General features: G+C 40.5%; 1 protein-coding gene across 5 annotated transcripts in view; it reads left to right on the top strand.

Annotated features, from left to right (window-relative positions):
- The window catches only part of LOC106869305 (thyroid receptor-interacting protein 11), a 212144-nt gene that overhangs the window by 20652 nt on the left and 174960 nt on the right, over positions 1-16532 (top strand). For all 5 annotated transcript variants that reach the window (XM_089359614.1, XM_089359612.1, XM_089359613.1 and 2 more), the window contains one exon: positions 7263-7395. In XM_089359614.1, the coding sequence (XP_089215740.1) occupies positions 7263-7395 (133 nt within the window). The remainder of the gene's footprint in view (positions 1-7262; positions 7396-16532) is intronic.

Below are 16532 nucleotides of genomic sequence, written 5' to 3'. Positions count from 1 at the left end.
TTTCATCCTTCATTCACTTTCACCCTTTCTGCAAGTCCTGCAACAATAGGATCATCTGGCGACGGGGGCAGACTAAGATGTAGTTGGAAGCCTCTAGTTGGAGTCTTGCACGTAGGCGGCATGAGTAAAATGGTTGTTGTTGGATGGACCCGTGGATGAACAGCCACCTCGGTCCTGCTTGTGCGTCCAGGCAACCCTTTTCGGGGATAGCACTGCCTGCCCCACATGGGGAAGGGCCTAGAAAATGTGGCTCAGAAAAAGCTCGTCCTCACTTGCTCGACTGGGTAACCGCTCCCAGTGAGTCGTCCCCAAACATGCGGTCAAAACCAAGCATCAAAATTGAAAAAGAAAGAAAGACCCTCAAACCTCAGCCTTGCATGTTGGAATGTTCACACCCTCCTTTATGCCGTTTTACATGATGAGCTGGACATTCGACTCCCCCCCCCCACGACACACTGCTGTTGTAGCCACTGAACTCAAGTGCTACAACGTCAACATTGCTGCACTCAGTGAGACTCGTTTCTCTGATGAGGGTTCCCTCACTGAAGAAGCTGGTGGATACACCTTTTTCTGGAAAGGACATCCCTCTGGGATGCCCTGTTTGCATGGGTTTTGTTTCGCAATCAAGAACAGCCTATTGCAGAAAATTCCTGGAGTACCCTCCTGTAGCAGTAAGCGCCTGATGACAATCAAAATCTCATTTTCGAATAAACGTTTTCTGACAATTCTCAGTGTTTATGGACCAATTCTCAACTCTGATGAAGAGATAAAAGACTCCTTCTATGATTCTCTGCGTATTGCGTTTTGAAACATCTCCCAATCAGACAAGTCCGTACTCATGGGTAACTTCAACTCCCGTGTTGGGTGTGACAATACCGCCTGGTAAGGGATCCTCTGACCTCATGACACAGGGAAAATGAATGCTAATGGACAGAGACTACTCAGAAACCTGGACACTTTATCGTCATCATGTTAAACTCCTTGAATCCTTTCATATCCTATGTCTCCAGTGCATTCTTCATCTGACCTGTAAGGACAAAATCCCACATACGATGATCCTTAGACGAGCGAAATTGACCAGCATGGAATGCATGATCCTCGGACGTCAACTGCACTGGGTGGGACATGCTATCGGATGCCGGAAAACTGTATACCCAAGATTGTCCCTTTTGGGGAGTTAGCAGAGGGTAACCGACTACACAGAGGTCCAAAGAAGCGATATAAAGATCATCTCAAAAATCCCTGAAGCTCTGAAACATCCCCTCTGGTGAACTTGAAACACTGGTTACAGACCATACTACCTGGAAGGGTATGGTCAAAACTGTTATGCAGCATTTTGAGGATGAGTGGACTAGACTTCGCGAAGAAAAGCAGAGACAGCTCAAGGAACGTCAACAAAATCCTAGATGAGCTCATCTTTGTTGGAACCCTCTTCACTGCTCTCAGTGTAATCAGACATGTGACTCCAGAATTGGCCTTTTCAGCCATGAGAGGGCCTGCCAACACTATCGAGACAACCCCTAAGGATCAAAGACGACGTCGTCATCTGTCAAGATGGACTGCCTTAAGCAAGCAAGTAAGCAAGCACAGCTGCATGGGATGGAGTACACGCAGTCTTTGGTCATATTCTCTTCTATGGACATGTTTCAGTATTAAAAACACTTCAGCAGAAGGAAGTGGATTGGCAGTGATGTTATAGGGTACTGGGAAAAATGCCTTGCAGTATAATTACATGCTGACCCTGTTGCCACATAAAAAGCACTCAGCGATTCTGTAAAGTGGTTGGCATTAAGAAGATTATCCAGCCATAGAAACTAGGCTGCAGCAGACACTAAAGCTTGGCACAGTCCTCTGGCTCACAAGCTCCTAGTTAAACTGTCTAACATATGCCAGTTTGAAAAATGGGATGTTAAATGGTGATGATGTTGATGCTGATGATGATCTGAATGGTCTGTGTTCAAATCCTACTGAAATCAGTTATGTTATAAAACATCGGTCATGTACTAACATTGATATAATTGACTGTTGCTGAATTTCTGGCCTTGTACCAATGATAGAAATTAGTAACCTTTATGAGGCATTCCTAATTATTAATAGCCATTGTAACTTAATGACCTCACTAGTGCCAAGCACCAACTACACACTGTAAGCTGGTTGGCATTAGTAGGATTATCCAAGTGTTGAAAACATGCCAAAGATGACACAGGAGCTTGGCACAGTCCTACAGCTTGTCAGATCCTGCTGCACTGTCCAACCCACGCCAGCATAGAAAAACGGATGTTAACTGATGATCATCATGATGAAGGACAAAATGTTGCTTTACATTGTATAGAGAGGGGGTGGAGAGAGAGAGAAAGAAATATTGAGGGAGTTAACATAAGAGCTGCAGGATGAGTGCATATACTAGGCTTGGTTGCAGGCAATGAGTAAAGGACTGCTACAGCCACACACACACCCACTCACAAACACACGCACACACACACACACACACAAACACACACACACACATGCATTCAGACCTACACTCACACACACACACACACACACAGACACACACAGACATAGCGAGAAAAATAAATCACAAACAGAGGAGCAGAAGAGGAGCTAAATCACAGAGAAATGCATATTTTTCTTTTGAAAATTAGTATTCATTTCATTATTTTGTATAAGCACCGAAAATTCGATAAAAGACAAGTCATAATTATTGTGTGTCTGCCATATTTCCTGATATTCCATATGGTGCCAAAAGTATACTTCCAAAGTGACCTGTCATATAATGGGCAACAGTAATATCTTTTAATTTAGCCCCAAATTTCTATCATCTAAGATTATTGTAGTTATCTCCCTTGGTTGCTGTTTTTTTTTTTTATCTACTTATCACATAGATAATCCCAGTTGATCAAGTTCTTCGATTCACTATATTGCATACATGACACACTGTCATATTTGTGTTTATTATACAGGAAACTCTTGTGTCCAAGCTGTCAAAACTAAAGCCACAGTATTGTGGTATCATTGTGGAGGCGCAATGGCCCAGTGGTTAGGGCAACGGACTCGCGGTCATAGGATCCTTGTTTCGATTCCCAAACCGGGCGTTGTGAGTGTTTATTGAGCGAAAACACCTAAAAGCTCCACGAGGCTCCGGCAGGGGATGGTGGCGAACCCTGCTGTACTCTTTCACCACAACTTTTTCTCACAGCTCCACGAGGCTCCGGCAGGGGATGGTGGCGAGCCCTGCTGTACTCTTTCACCACAACTTTCTCTCACTCTTACTTCCTGTTTCTGTTGTGCCTGTAATTCAAAGGGTCAGCCTTGTCACACTCTGTGTCACGCTGAATATCTCCGAGAACTACGTTAACGGTATACATGTCTGTGGAGTTCTCAGCCACTTGCACGTTAATTTCACGAGCAGGCTGTTCCATTGATCGGATCAACTGGAATCCTCGACGTCGTAAGCGACGGAGTGGCAACAACAATATGTGGTATCATTATTAGAACTGGTACTTTCTCAACTTCAACAATGTGTATTCCAGTCGATCCAATCATTGGAACAAGCTGCTAGTGATATTAATGTGCAAATACCTGAGCACTCCACTGATACCTGTACCTTTAACATTCTCAGGGAAATTCAGTATGGCACATTGTGACCAGGCTGGCTCTTTGAAATGCTACTCTTTTTTGCCAGCTGAGTGGACTGGAGCAACATGAAATAAAGTGTCTTGCCCAAGGACACAATGTGCTGCTGAGTATTGAACTCATTACTTTGTGATCGAGAGCTGAATACCCTATCCATTGAGTTGTGTTTCTTCACAGGTATCATAATTACTAGTCATTTAAATATAGTAAGGTGCACATGTAGCTGTGTGGTAAGAAGTTTGTTTCCTAACCACATGGTTCTGGGTTTAATTCCACTGTATGGCACCGAAGATCCTTGGGCAAGTATTTTCTGCTGTAGCTCCATTTTTGCCAGCTGAGTGGACTGGAGCAATGTGAAATAAAGTAACTTGCCCAAGGACACAACATGCTGCTGGGTAACGAACTCATGAACTTACGATCATAAGCCAAGTACTCTAACCACTAAGCCACGTGGCCTATCAGGTATTATTATTATTAGTCATTTAAATATAATATGTGGCTGTAGGGTAAGAACTTTGCTTCTTAAACTCATGGTTCTGGGTTCATTCCGATCTGTACAACACTTAGGTTCCTTGGGCAAGTATTTTCTGCTGTAGCTCCAGGTTGGCCAAATCCTTCTGAGTGGGTTTCATTGACTGAAACTGAAACAAGCTTGTCGTACATGTGTGTGTGCCTTGACATCACCTGATAGCTGTAAATGAATATCTCTGTCATGCAAGCAGTATCCTTCCCGATCTTCCATGAAAACATGTCTGGTCATGAGAAAATATTATCTTACTCAGAAACAGTTGAGGGTTGGCAACAAAAAGGAATCCGATTTTAGAAAATCCACCTCAATGAAATTCTATCCAACTCATGCAAGCATAGTAAAACAGAAGTAAAAAAAAAAAAAAAAAAAAAAAAAAAAATCTATGTTTATTGATATTAATTTTGTTTACTTCATTGATATTAGTTTTGCTTCAGTTAAAATATTTGACTTTTCTGTGCTAATTATTGATGTTTTAAAATATTTATTGATATTTTTGTGATATTCCTTGACATTCTTAAATATTTATAAAATTTGCTTACATTGCAATTATACACTTATTGTCCTTTGTTGTGAACATTGATGACCTGATCTCTGTTACATGAGCATGCTATTTTACGGTGAAGTATCGCTACCACTCACCACGTCTTAAATGTATGATGAGACATTTTGATAGTAAACAAGATATATATTTTTTTATCTTTTACTTCTTTCAGTCATTAGACTGCGGCCATGCTGGGGCACCGCTTTGAATTTTTTAGTCAAATGAATCAACCCCAGAACTTTTTTTTTAAGTCTCGTACTTATGCTATTGGTCACTGCTAAGTTACTGGGGACATAAACACACCAACATCGGTTGTCAAGAAGTGATGGGGGGACAAACACAGACACAAAGACACACAAATGTAGATATATACATACACACACAATGGGCCTCTTTCAGTTTCTTATTTCTTTACTACCCACAAGGGGCTACACACAGAGGGGACAAACAAGGACAGACAAAGGGATTAAGTCGATTATATCAACCCCAGTGCATAACTGGTACTTATTTAATCAACCCCGAAAGGATGAAAGGCAAAGTCGACCTTGGCAGAATTTGAACTCTGAACATAGCGGCAGACGAAATGCCGCTAAGCATTTCGCCTGGCGCGCTAACGTTTCTGCCAGCTTGCTTCTTTCAGTTTCTTTCTACCAAATCCACTCACAAGGCTTTGGTCTGCCCAGGGTTATAGTAGAAGACACTTACCCAAGGTGCCATGCAGTAGGACCGAAACTGGAAGCAAGCTTCTTGCCACTCAACCACTCCTGCACTTCATAAAGATTGATAAAATACACAAATTTGATTATAAATATGTGTGTGTGAGATAATTGTCATCATTTAATATTCATTTTACCATGTTTGCATGAGTCTATTGAAATCTGTTGCTGCAGATTTTCTACAGCTGGCTATTAACACACTTTCTGTGTCCTATCAATATTTCCAAAGGGAAGTCATCCTTCCCATCTTCAACCTGACGTGATACACACGGACCCAGGTTTCTGGGTATTGACCCGTCATCAGTGAGTGACAATCACTTTGCTGCTACTGTTTATACCTTGCTCAGAGATTTATTATATTTGTGTGTGTGTGTGTGTGTGTGTGTGTGTGTGTGTGGTCTGATCAATAAGTATCCGGATTGTTACCATAGTAATGAAGCTAAAGTACGCAGAGTGAAGCCACTTTGGCACAGATTGACCTTGAGTACTGCTATGTATGCGCACTAAGTTTTAACATTTTAGCTCACTTCTGCTGTTTACAGCAATGCTTGGAAAGGTGTGTAGCATGTGATTGTCGCATTAACCATGACAGAGAAAGTTGAGCAGAGAATCTGCATCAAATTTTGCCAAAAGCTTGGCGATTCCCGCTCAGAGGCCTATGCAATGTTTTCAAAAAGTTTTTATCATTCTTGACACAATCAAGGAGATCTTGTGCCACTGAAACCTGTGTGTCTTTTTAGTCAGCTGAAAGCAGTTTTGGAACAAACTTGGCCGACAAACTTGAGCTAGAACATTAAAACTTGGTGCACATGCACAGCAGAGTTCAAGGTCAATCTTTGCCAAGTGTCTTTAATGTGTGTGCTTTAGCTTTGTTACTATGGCAACAATCCAGATATTTATTGATCAGACCTTGTATATATGTGTGTGTATATATATATATATATATATATATATATATATATATGTATGTATGTATATATGTCAATATATATATATTTATATATATTTATTTATATATATATATATATATATATATATATATATATATATATATATATATACACACATATATATATATGGGAGAATGTACGAAAAAAAAAACAACAACAGACGAGGACAGGTGGTGTAAACAACAAAAGGATGTATTAGTATGACGCTCGGGAATACAGAAAGTCTTTAACGTTTCAAGCTACGCTCTTCAACAGAAAGAGTACGGAGAAAACAAGGAGAAAAACATGGAGAAAAGAAATTGAATGGTGTTTGGTCAACGGTCTATATATATATATATATATATATATATATATATATAGATATATGGACGCCAACAGAAGCTTTGTGATTGAATTTGGTAGGCAGAAGTTACTGTTGCATGTGTATATGTCTGTGTATGTGCTTGTGCCTCTCTCCCAGAGAGTGAGAGAGGGATATATATATATCTGTATATATATGTGTGTGTGTGTGTATGTATAGATGTATATAAATATTTCAGTTTGTGTATCTGTCTTTGTGTCTCTTTGTCTTGATCACCACGTGATAGTTGTTAGTGTCACTGTCATACCATGCAAAGAGGGAAATATTGCTTTACTTGGAAACAGTTGGGGGTTGGTGACAGCAGGGGCATCTAGTCATAGAAAATATGCCATAATAAACTCCGTCCAACCCATGCAAACATGGAAAAATGGATGTTAAAATGACAATGATAATGATAATGATGTTCCCAAAATAAGTTATCTCAGCCATACTGCAAAATTAATTCTAAAACCTGTACGTCTCCTCCCCTACAGGTGTGCAGGGTTGTGACAAAGTAAGAAATCTGTATTTTTTCCAATTTAATTTTCAGAAGGAAAACCAGCTGCTGAAGCAACAGAACCATGAACTCCAAGAGGCCCATATCAACTCTGTTGTATCTAAAGACCAAAAATCGCCTCCATTAGAATCTTCATTTTATCCGGATTCTTCAAATCGGAATTCTGGTAAGTTGGTGCAACTTTGAGGTTTTCTTGTCTTTTCCTACCAATATTTTTCTTAAGTTATATTTAATTTTATTTACCTTGGTTGTGTTTTAGTTTTAATAGTTTATAATTATGTGGAGGCGCAATGGCCCAGTGGTTAGGGCAGCGGACTCGCGGTTATAGGATCGCGGTTTCGATTCCCAGACCGGGCATTGTGAGTGTTTATTGAGCGAAAACACCTAAAGCTCCACGAGGCTCTGGCAGGGGATGGTGGAGAACCCTGCTGTACTCTTCCACCACAACTGTCTTTCACTCTTACTTCCTGTTTCTGTTGTGCCTGTAATTCAAAGGGTCAGCTTTGTCACACTGTGTCACGCTGAATATCTCCGAGAACTACGTTAAGGGTACACGTGTCTGTGGAGTGCTCAGCCACTTGTGCGTTAATTTCACGAGCAGGCTGTTCCGTTGATCGGATCAACTGGAACCCTCGATGTCGTAAGCGATGGAGTGCCAACAACAACAACAACAATTATGTACTATTAAGTGCTGGTAGCACAAAAGAAAAAAAAGCACCCAGTACTTTCTGTAATGCAGCTGGCATTAGGAAGGGCATCTAGCCATAAAACTGCTATGCTACAGATCCAGTAGCATAGCAGTCCTTCTTACTAAGAGATGGGGTTACTACCTCCCTGAAGCCCTCTTCTTCATTTCTGGAGAAAAGGTTGTTGTGCATAGTTCTCCATGACCCTTTTCATAGCTAATTCTGATTGATGATGATGATATACGAGGTAGGGGGGTTGCTGTAAAATTCCTTGTTTTAAGGGTATCATGAAAGACCTTGTTGGATGCCCAACCTTCTGAGTTCTTTTACAGAGCTTAGGAAAACTGATGGACTATTGCAATAAGTGTGTGAATCTGAGAGGGGAATATATTGGATGAAATCACAATTGATCCTCCTGTATTTTCTTTTACTCAATGTCAGGAATTGTCCAGCAGAGGACATGGATCTCAAATGATGATGCTGATGATGATGATAAAACAGTCATGCATATCCAACCTGTTCTCTGACAGTACTATTCAGATGCATCTGTGTTTGAAAGTGTGTAATAGTTCATCATCATTTCAGTCAATCTCACTCAGGGTATCTTGCTCTAAAAACTGTCGTGTTAAGAAGTAATGACTGAGGACTGTGCTTGCAACTAGTCTAGGAGAACAGTAATGCTAAACAAATACACATAACACAGAATGGAGAGGACTCTTTAGTCCTACTGTATGCATCCTCTCTAGTGACATGATAGGAGGCGCAATGGCCCAGTGGTTAGGGCAGCGGACTCGCGGTCATAGGATCGCTGTTTTGATTCCCAGATCGGGCGTTGTGAGTGTTTATTGAGCGAAAACACCTAAAGCTCCACGAGGCTGCGGCAGGGGGATGGTGGCGAACCCTGCTGTACTCTTTTACCACAACTTTCTCTCACTCTTACTTCCTGTTTCTGTTATGCCTGTAATTCAAAGGGTCAGCCTTGTTACACTGTGTCACGCTGAACATCCCCGAGAACTATGTTAAGGATACACGTGTCTGTGGAGTGCTCAGCCACTTGCACGTTAATTTCACGAGCAGGCTGTTCCATTGATCGGATCAACTGGAACCCTTGACGTCGTAAGCGACGGAGTGCCAACAAGTGACATGATAAAATGCACTCAGGCCTTGTCATGAAGTGTTTGTTGACAGGAAGAAACTGCAGCAAAAACTTGATACACACAACAAAATTGACTTTTTTTTCTCTCTGTTGCTGTGTGTGTGGAAATCAATAGCTAACAACGCTATGACTCACAAATGCATGCAATGAATTAAAAAAGTAAAAGTTTGCTGTGATTTAGCTTTGATTGAGAAAACAGGGTATTTGTATTGCAAACTCACAACTTTAGTATCAGAGAAAATGTCTTGCCAGTGCAGTCTTTTAGACTGTGATGAGCAGTGAGATGTTGCGAGTCCTGTCCATCTCTTTTCAGTATTTGAAAAACAGGCACAAAATATTGTAATGAAGATGATGATGATGATGATGATATTGTATACTCTTTTACTCTTTTACTTGTTTCAGTCATTTGACTGTGGCCATGCTGGTGCACCACCTTTAGTTGAGCAAATCGACCCCAGGACTTATTCTTTGTAAGCCTAGTACTTATTCTATCGGTCTCTTTTTGCCGAACCACTAAGTTACAAGGTTGTAAACACACCAGCATCGGTTGTCAAGCGATAGTGGGGGGACAAACACAGACACACAAAGACACATGCATATATATATATATATATATATATATATATATATATATATATATATATATGTGTGTGTGTGTGTGTATATTTATATATATATATATACATATATACGACAGGCTTCTTTCAGTTTCCGTCTACAAAATCCACTCACAAGGCTTTGGTCGGACCGAGGCTATAGTAGTAGACACTTGCCCAAGGTGCCACACAGTGGGACTGAACCCAGAACCATGTGGTTGGTAAGCAAGCTACTTACCACACACCCTTTTTTTCTACTACCTTATCCCTTGTGTCATATGTTCTGAGTAATATAAACCTTTCCTTTCATAAGTCCCAGATTACTCTGGTTGTTGGAAAAAACCCAGGAATGTGTATTATGTGTAATATATGGATTTCTGGGAAATATATCCTGCGAATCACATATTATACACAGGACAGGCAAAGGTTTAAATATACTATATTTGACAAATAAATAAATAAATAAAATGCCTGGTAAGATCGTGAGTTCGATATCTAGCAGCACGTTTTGACCTTTAACAAGACATTTTATCTTCACGTTGCTCCAGTCCACCCAGCTGACAAAAATGACTTGTGCCGGTAATTCAAAGGGCCAGCCTTGTCATATCCCGTGTCATGCTGAATCTCCCCGAGAACTACATCAAGGGTACACGTGTCTGTGGAGTGCTCAGCCACTTGCATGTTAATTTCATGAGCAGGCTGTTCTGTTGATGGAATCAAGTGGAACAGTCATCATCTTAGATATGTTCAATGAGAACTGACATAGGGGTTAAACAACAGCATCTACACCTGTATTGGTTTCAAATTTTGGCACAAGGCCAGTACTTTCGGAGGAGGAGGGGGAAGTCAATTATATGGACCCTGGTGTTTAACTGATACTTATTTTATCGACTCCAAAGGATGAAAAGCAAAAGTTGACTTTGGCGGAATTTGAACTCAGAACATAAAGACAGATGAAATGCTGCTAAGCATTTTGTCTGATGTAGTAATAATTCGACCAGATCATTGCCTTGTTCTATGTCTACACCAATGTTGTAACCACATACGTTGACAGTGTCATAGCCACATGACCCTTTCTGCCCATTTGCTCTCCCTTGCAGGAATAAAAATCAAGTTTCTCTTAATTCATATTATAGTGACCCCCTTCACTCATGAATGACCATAGGATTGCACTTAGAAAGTAACCCTGTAAGGCACAGGTCTGGGAAAGATTGTTTACGAAAGACCAACAGTCGCCCATGCATACCAGACTCCTCTTTCCATGCCACCAATGTTATCCAAGGGTAAGGCAAAGGCCGATACAGCTTGGCACCAGTGACATCACAACCGATTTTTGCAGCTGGGTGAACTGGAGCAACGGGAAATAGAGTGTCTTGTTCAAGAACACAACAGTCCGGGAATTGAACTCACTACCTCATGATTGTGAGCCCGATGCTCTAGCCACTGAGCCATGCCCCAACTTATAAAAGGAAGGATAATATTGACTAAGATGCAGTTTCTCATAAAGAGAAGAATGGACATAACTGTAACACCTTTGACCATGGGCTTGCTTGTTTAGGTCTGCCCCTTAATCTAGACAGTATTGAAAAATACATCTTCATTATTGTGATTATTAGTTTTATATTCATGTTATTTCCAATGTGAGGAGGCGCAATGGCCCAGTGGTTAGGGCAGCAAACTCGCAGTCATAGGATCGCGGTCTCGACTCCCAGACCGGGCATTGTGAGTGTTTATTGAGCGAAAACACCTAAAGCTCCACGAGGCTCCGGCAGGGGATGGTGGCGAACCCTGCTGTACTCTTCCACCATAACTTTCTCTCACTCTTACTTCCTGTTTCTGTTGTGCCTGTAATTCAATGGGTCGGCCTTGTCACACTGTGTCACGCTGAATATCCCCGAGAACTACGTTAAGGGTACACTTGTCTATGGAGTGCTCAGCCACTTGCACGTTAATTTCACAAGCAGGCTGTTCCGTTGATCGGATCAACTGGAACCCTTAACGTTGTAAGCGACAGAGTGCCAACACAACACATATTTCCAATGTGGGTTAGGGTTAGGCTGTAGCACAACTATTTGTTTTTATAACTTGTTAATGTAAGTTTTCTTCATAATATCATGGGTGGGGCTGTTTTTTTTTTCTCTTTTTTATATAATTGCTAACACTCACCACTTGATAAATACGGCTCAGTGAAAAGTTTCTTTGAATAAAGCAACTCCTATGAACCTGTGATTGATCTATTAGAAATCTATAACTAACAATGTTTTGGCTTGCAGATGTACAGAGCAAATTAAAGAAAGTAAAAATCTGCTGTCATTTAGCTGTGATTGAGAAAATAAATAAGGTATTGCAAAATTGCAGCTATTGTATCAAAGAAAATGTCTTGCCAGTCTTGTTTTGATGTCTTCTTTTCCACCATTCCAAATTGGTTTGTATTTCCTGAGAACAGAAAATGAGTTTTTTTACCTTGTATATCTTTAATCTTTTTTCTTAACTATTGGCGCAGGAGTGGCTGTGTGGTATGTAGCTTGCTTACCAACCACATGGTTCCGGGTTCAGTCCCACTGCATGGCATCTTGGGCAAGTGTCTTCTACTATAGCCTCAGGCCGACCAAAGCCTTGTGAGTGGATTTGGTAGACGGAAACTGAAAGAAGCCCGTCGTATATATGTATATGTATATATGTTTGTGTGTGTGTGTTTGTGTGTCTGTGTTTGTCCCCCCAACATCGCTTGACAACTGATGCTGGTGTGTTTATGTCCCTGTCACCTAGCGGTTCGGCAATAGAGACCGATAGAATAAGTAGTAGGCTTACAAAGAATAAGTCCTGGGGTAGATTTGCTCGACTAAAGGCGGTGCTCCAGCATGGCTGCAGTCAAAAGGACTGAAACAGGTAAAAGAGTATTGTTTGATACTGTACATCATATTGATGCAATGTCAGACAAGAGATGGGGTTACTATTAGGTTGTCCGGAAAGTTCTTGCCGATTCATAGTAGCTTACCTTTCGACTTATTTGCCATGAAACCACCTCGATTCTGGAAAGAGGGTATTTTCAAGTTAAAGGAAAGATGGAGACTCATTGTGCAACAAAATGGTTCGTATTTGGTTGATTAACAATGTAACGGCAAGTATTTATTGACTTTTTTCTTTCCTTTAAAAATCGGCACGAACTTTCCGGGCAACCCAATAGATCCCTGTACACCTCTTCTTCATTTCTGGAAAAAGGGCTGTTGTGTGTGATACCCCATGGTCTTTCTCATAGGTAATCCTGACTGATGACAACGATATAAATACATACATTAGAGAGAGAGAAAGACAGACAGAGCAAGAGAGAGAGAGAGAAAGACAGACAGACAGACATACAGAGCAAGAGAGAGAGAGAGAGAGCAATGAACCTCATTATTTGACTGGTATTCTATCAGTACAAAGGAAGTTATTATGCTAGGCCTTTGAAGCTATCCCTTTTGAGGGCTTATCTCTCAGTGAGATGGGAGTGAAAGTTGATCAAATGCTGGAAAAAATGTGGGCTTCAAAATTTCTTATAATGAAATGGTTTACAAAAAAGAACCTCTTTGTGGTTGCTTGGTCTGCTAGAAATATCAGTTAGCCCTTCCTCAAATTAGGGTGTTGGACTCATTATTGTAAGATTGTGGTTTCGATACCTGCACCATGTGATGAAGTGTTCTTGAGCAAAACACTTCATTCCACATTGCTCCAGTTCATTCAACTGGGAAAAATGAGTAATCCTGCAACAGACTGGCATCCTGTCCAGGGAGTGATGTACACACCAGAGGAATTGGGACACCAGCCCTAAGCTCACTATGGAGTGATGTTGGCTAACCATTTTAGAACATGGTGAGCAAAATTACATGGACAAGTGTCCAAGATATACTGTCATGCTCTCTGCAAAAAAAAAAAAAAGGACAAGAATAAAACCCCAAGGCTTTGGTCAGCCCAAAGCTATAGTAGAAGACACTTGCCCAAGGTGCCATGCCGTGGGACTGAACCCGGAACAATGTGGTTGGGAAGCAAACTTCTTACCACACTGCTACTCCTGCACCTATATGTATATATATATATATATATATATATATATATATATATAGAAAGAGAGAGAGAGACTACATCTGTTTATTTTGCATCATTATCTCCCCCCCCCCTCCCCATTACACAGACACACATACGATGCCATTTTATTTTAAAACCAGAAGTTTGTACCAGGGAACCTGGGGGCAGTCTCGGGCAGATTTGTATCAAAAGGGTTAAATATCAGTTTCAAATTTTGGCAGAGGGCCATCAGTTTTTGAGGGAAAGGGAAGTCAGTTACACTGACCCTCAGTCAGGGCCAGATTAAGGCTGAAAGAGGCTCTAAGCACTTAGAAAGTCTTGGTGCCCTCAAGTATATGTAAATGGTTCATAATGTAAACAATGATAAACCATAAAATGAATTTTTATTTCTCAAAAGGAAACAAAATTAGCAGCAAGATGGAAAATAATGTTTATTTTTGTATGCTTCAACCTTAATTACTTTTGAAAAGTTTTCTCCTTGTTTTTTTTTTTTTTTTTTTTTTTGTTAATTGCAAAATCTTCAATGATATCGTTAAAATTAATTTTACATGAACCTTGTGATTCTATACTTAGAAGAGACAAGGCATTACGAATATTGTTTTAGCAAGTTTAAAGTGATTTCTTTCATGCCATAAGCCATTTTCATTTCTGTGATGCCCCCATGCCTTGATGTCCTAAGCATCTGCTTATTTTGCTTTATGGTTAATCCAGCACTGTCTCCAGTACCTGACTGATATTTATTTTATTAACCTCTGAAATGATGAAATGCGATGCCGACCTCAGTGGATTTTGGACTCAGAAAAGAGAGACAGATGAAATACTGCTAAGCACTTTGTCTGGTGTGCCAATGATTCTGTCAGCTCACCACCTGAAAAGGGTTAAATATTAAAATAAGAATCTTATGTAAGCATCATGTCATTATGTAGATGACAATTACTTTACAGCTGCTGTAGTTACTTGGTTATGACTGATTACAATGACAAACCAAGCCAGGTTAAAGAGAAGCAGGATATAATTCTGTATTACATGTTTAAATATCTGAAACAAGTTGTTAACGAGGTTATAATTATTTGTAATTATTGGTTTCATCTCTCAAGTGTTTATTTTACAATACATATCTAGACTAACGCTTTGCTCTCTTTGATCTCGCGGCAGCCATCGGGGTTGTCTGTCTTATTACTGCATTCAAACTAGCAGTGAAAATGTTATGTCTATGTGTGGGTGTGTGCTTATGTATATGTGTGAACACACACACAAACACACACACTCACACGTGTATATATACATGCACAAATACATGTGCATGCACATACACACACACACGCGGTGGGGTATTCATACTTTGATCTGGAAGGTCTTACATGTAGATATCAGTGATGTGGGGGTTGAGGTGCGATGGGAGCATTGATGACTAAGCAGATGGAAGCCGATTTTCACTTGACTGTGACCCCTCCCCCCTGGCTGTTTTATTGAAAATTTGATTATTCAGCTGAAGAGAATACTTCAAATTGAAACACTATCAATGAAGAGATGAGAGAGTAGGAAGAGATGATGGCTGAAGAGGGTGAAATCATTGTAGTGTGCTTATCGCGGTCGTTACTGCTTGGTGGGAATTATCGAATTGAATATTTTCAACTAATGTAGGTGACATGATGGGTGTTAATTATTTGGTGATGTATTACCACCTGACAATTGTACCTTGTGCATGGAAACTTCTGACCTGTTTGGTGTGCTCACTGTTTTGTTTCGTCTGGAAGTGACAAGTACTGCCAGTCATGAAGGTCCGAATGCTGCCAACAGTTACCCTGCGTGTGGGTGGCAAGTGGTGGGGTAGATAGGATGTCTTGGGATGCTGTAGTTGATGATATATTGGCATGACATCTCTAGAGGTTCCTGGCTCACAACAATGGTAAACAAAGTGTGATCAGTTTTTGTCTGACACATTGTTAGTGGTCAGGAAGGGCCCTATGCTGTAGATAATGACACCCTGGTATGATATGTCTGTAGAGGTTCCTGGTTCGCAACAATGTTAAACAAAGTGTAACAACTGTTTGTGCGACACAATGTTTGTGGTCAGTGTTTGTGTGACACGATGTTTGTGGTCAATGTTTGTGGTCAGGAAAGTCCATATGCTGTGGCCGATGACACACTCGCATGGCATGTCTAGAGGTTCCTGGCTCACAACATTGGTAAACTGAGTGTTATAAATGCTTGTGTGACACATCCTGTAGCTCATCTCTTTGACCAAGATGTAGTCCTGGGTGAAGAACAGACCATGGCTGGGTATTGGACATCTACTGTATATCCAGGTACTCACGGCTCTCTGTCAGCAAATCTGTATGGTTAGTGGAATATCAACCCTCATTTTGTAGAGGGTATGGGTAATAACAATGCAGGAGTGATTCTGAGTAGCCATGAGTACTTTCACATCAGGGATTTTGGACAATTGCCAAACATCCTTGGTATGGTATTGCTGTAGAGCGTCTTAACCTTTTCAAGATAAACTCTACAGGCATGTTCTTGTTAAAGCCACTAGCAACTGATTCTTTCCAATAACAAACATGTGATATATCTTTTTAGTAGACATCTCTTCAGTTTGTCATTGTCAATTTGTGGGTTTAGGTTGAACAGCTGTTATCATTTGCAGTATGGATCTGGTGAAAAGATGAGTTTATTCTGTAGATCAACCTATTAACTTCTTTTGACGAGAAAGTAGTTTCCCTTCGTCAATTATATAATATAAATGTTGACACATACTATTGTAAGCTTAGATATACACTACTCATTGGTCATTGCTAGA

The sequence above is a fragment of the Octopus bimaculoides genome, chromosome 11, assembly GCF_046866305.1.
Source record: "Octopus bimaculoides isolate indiv1 chromosome 11, ASM4686630v1, whole genome shotgun sequence".
NCBI classification, from domain to species: domain Eukaryota; kingdom Metazoa; phylum Mollusca; class Cephalopoda; order Octopoda; family Octopodidae; genus Octopus; species Octopus bimaculoides.
This window is presented reverse-complemented; position numbering and strand designations above follow the sequence as displayed.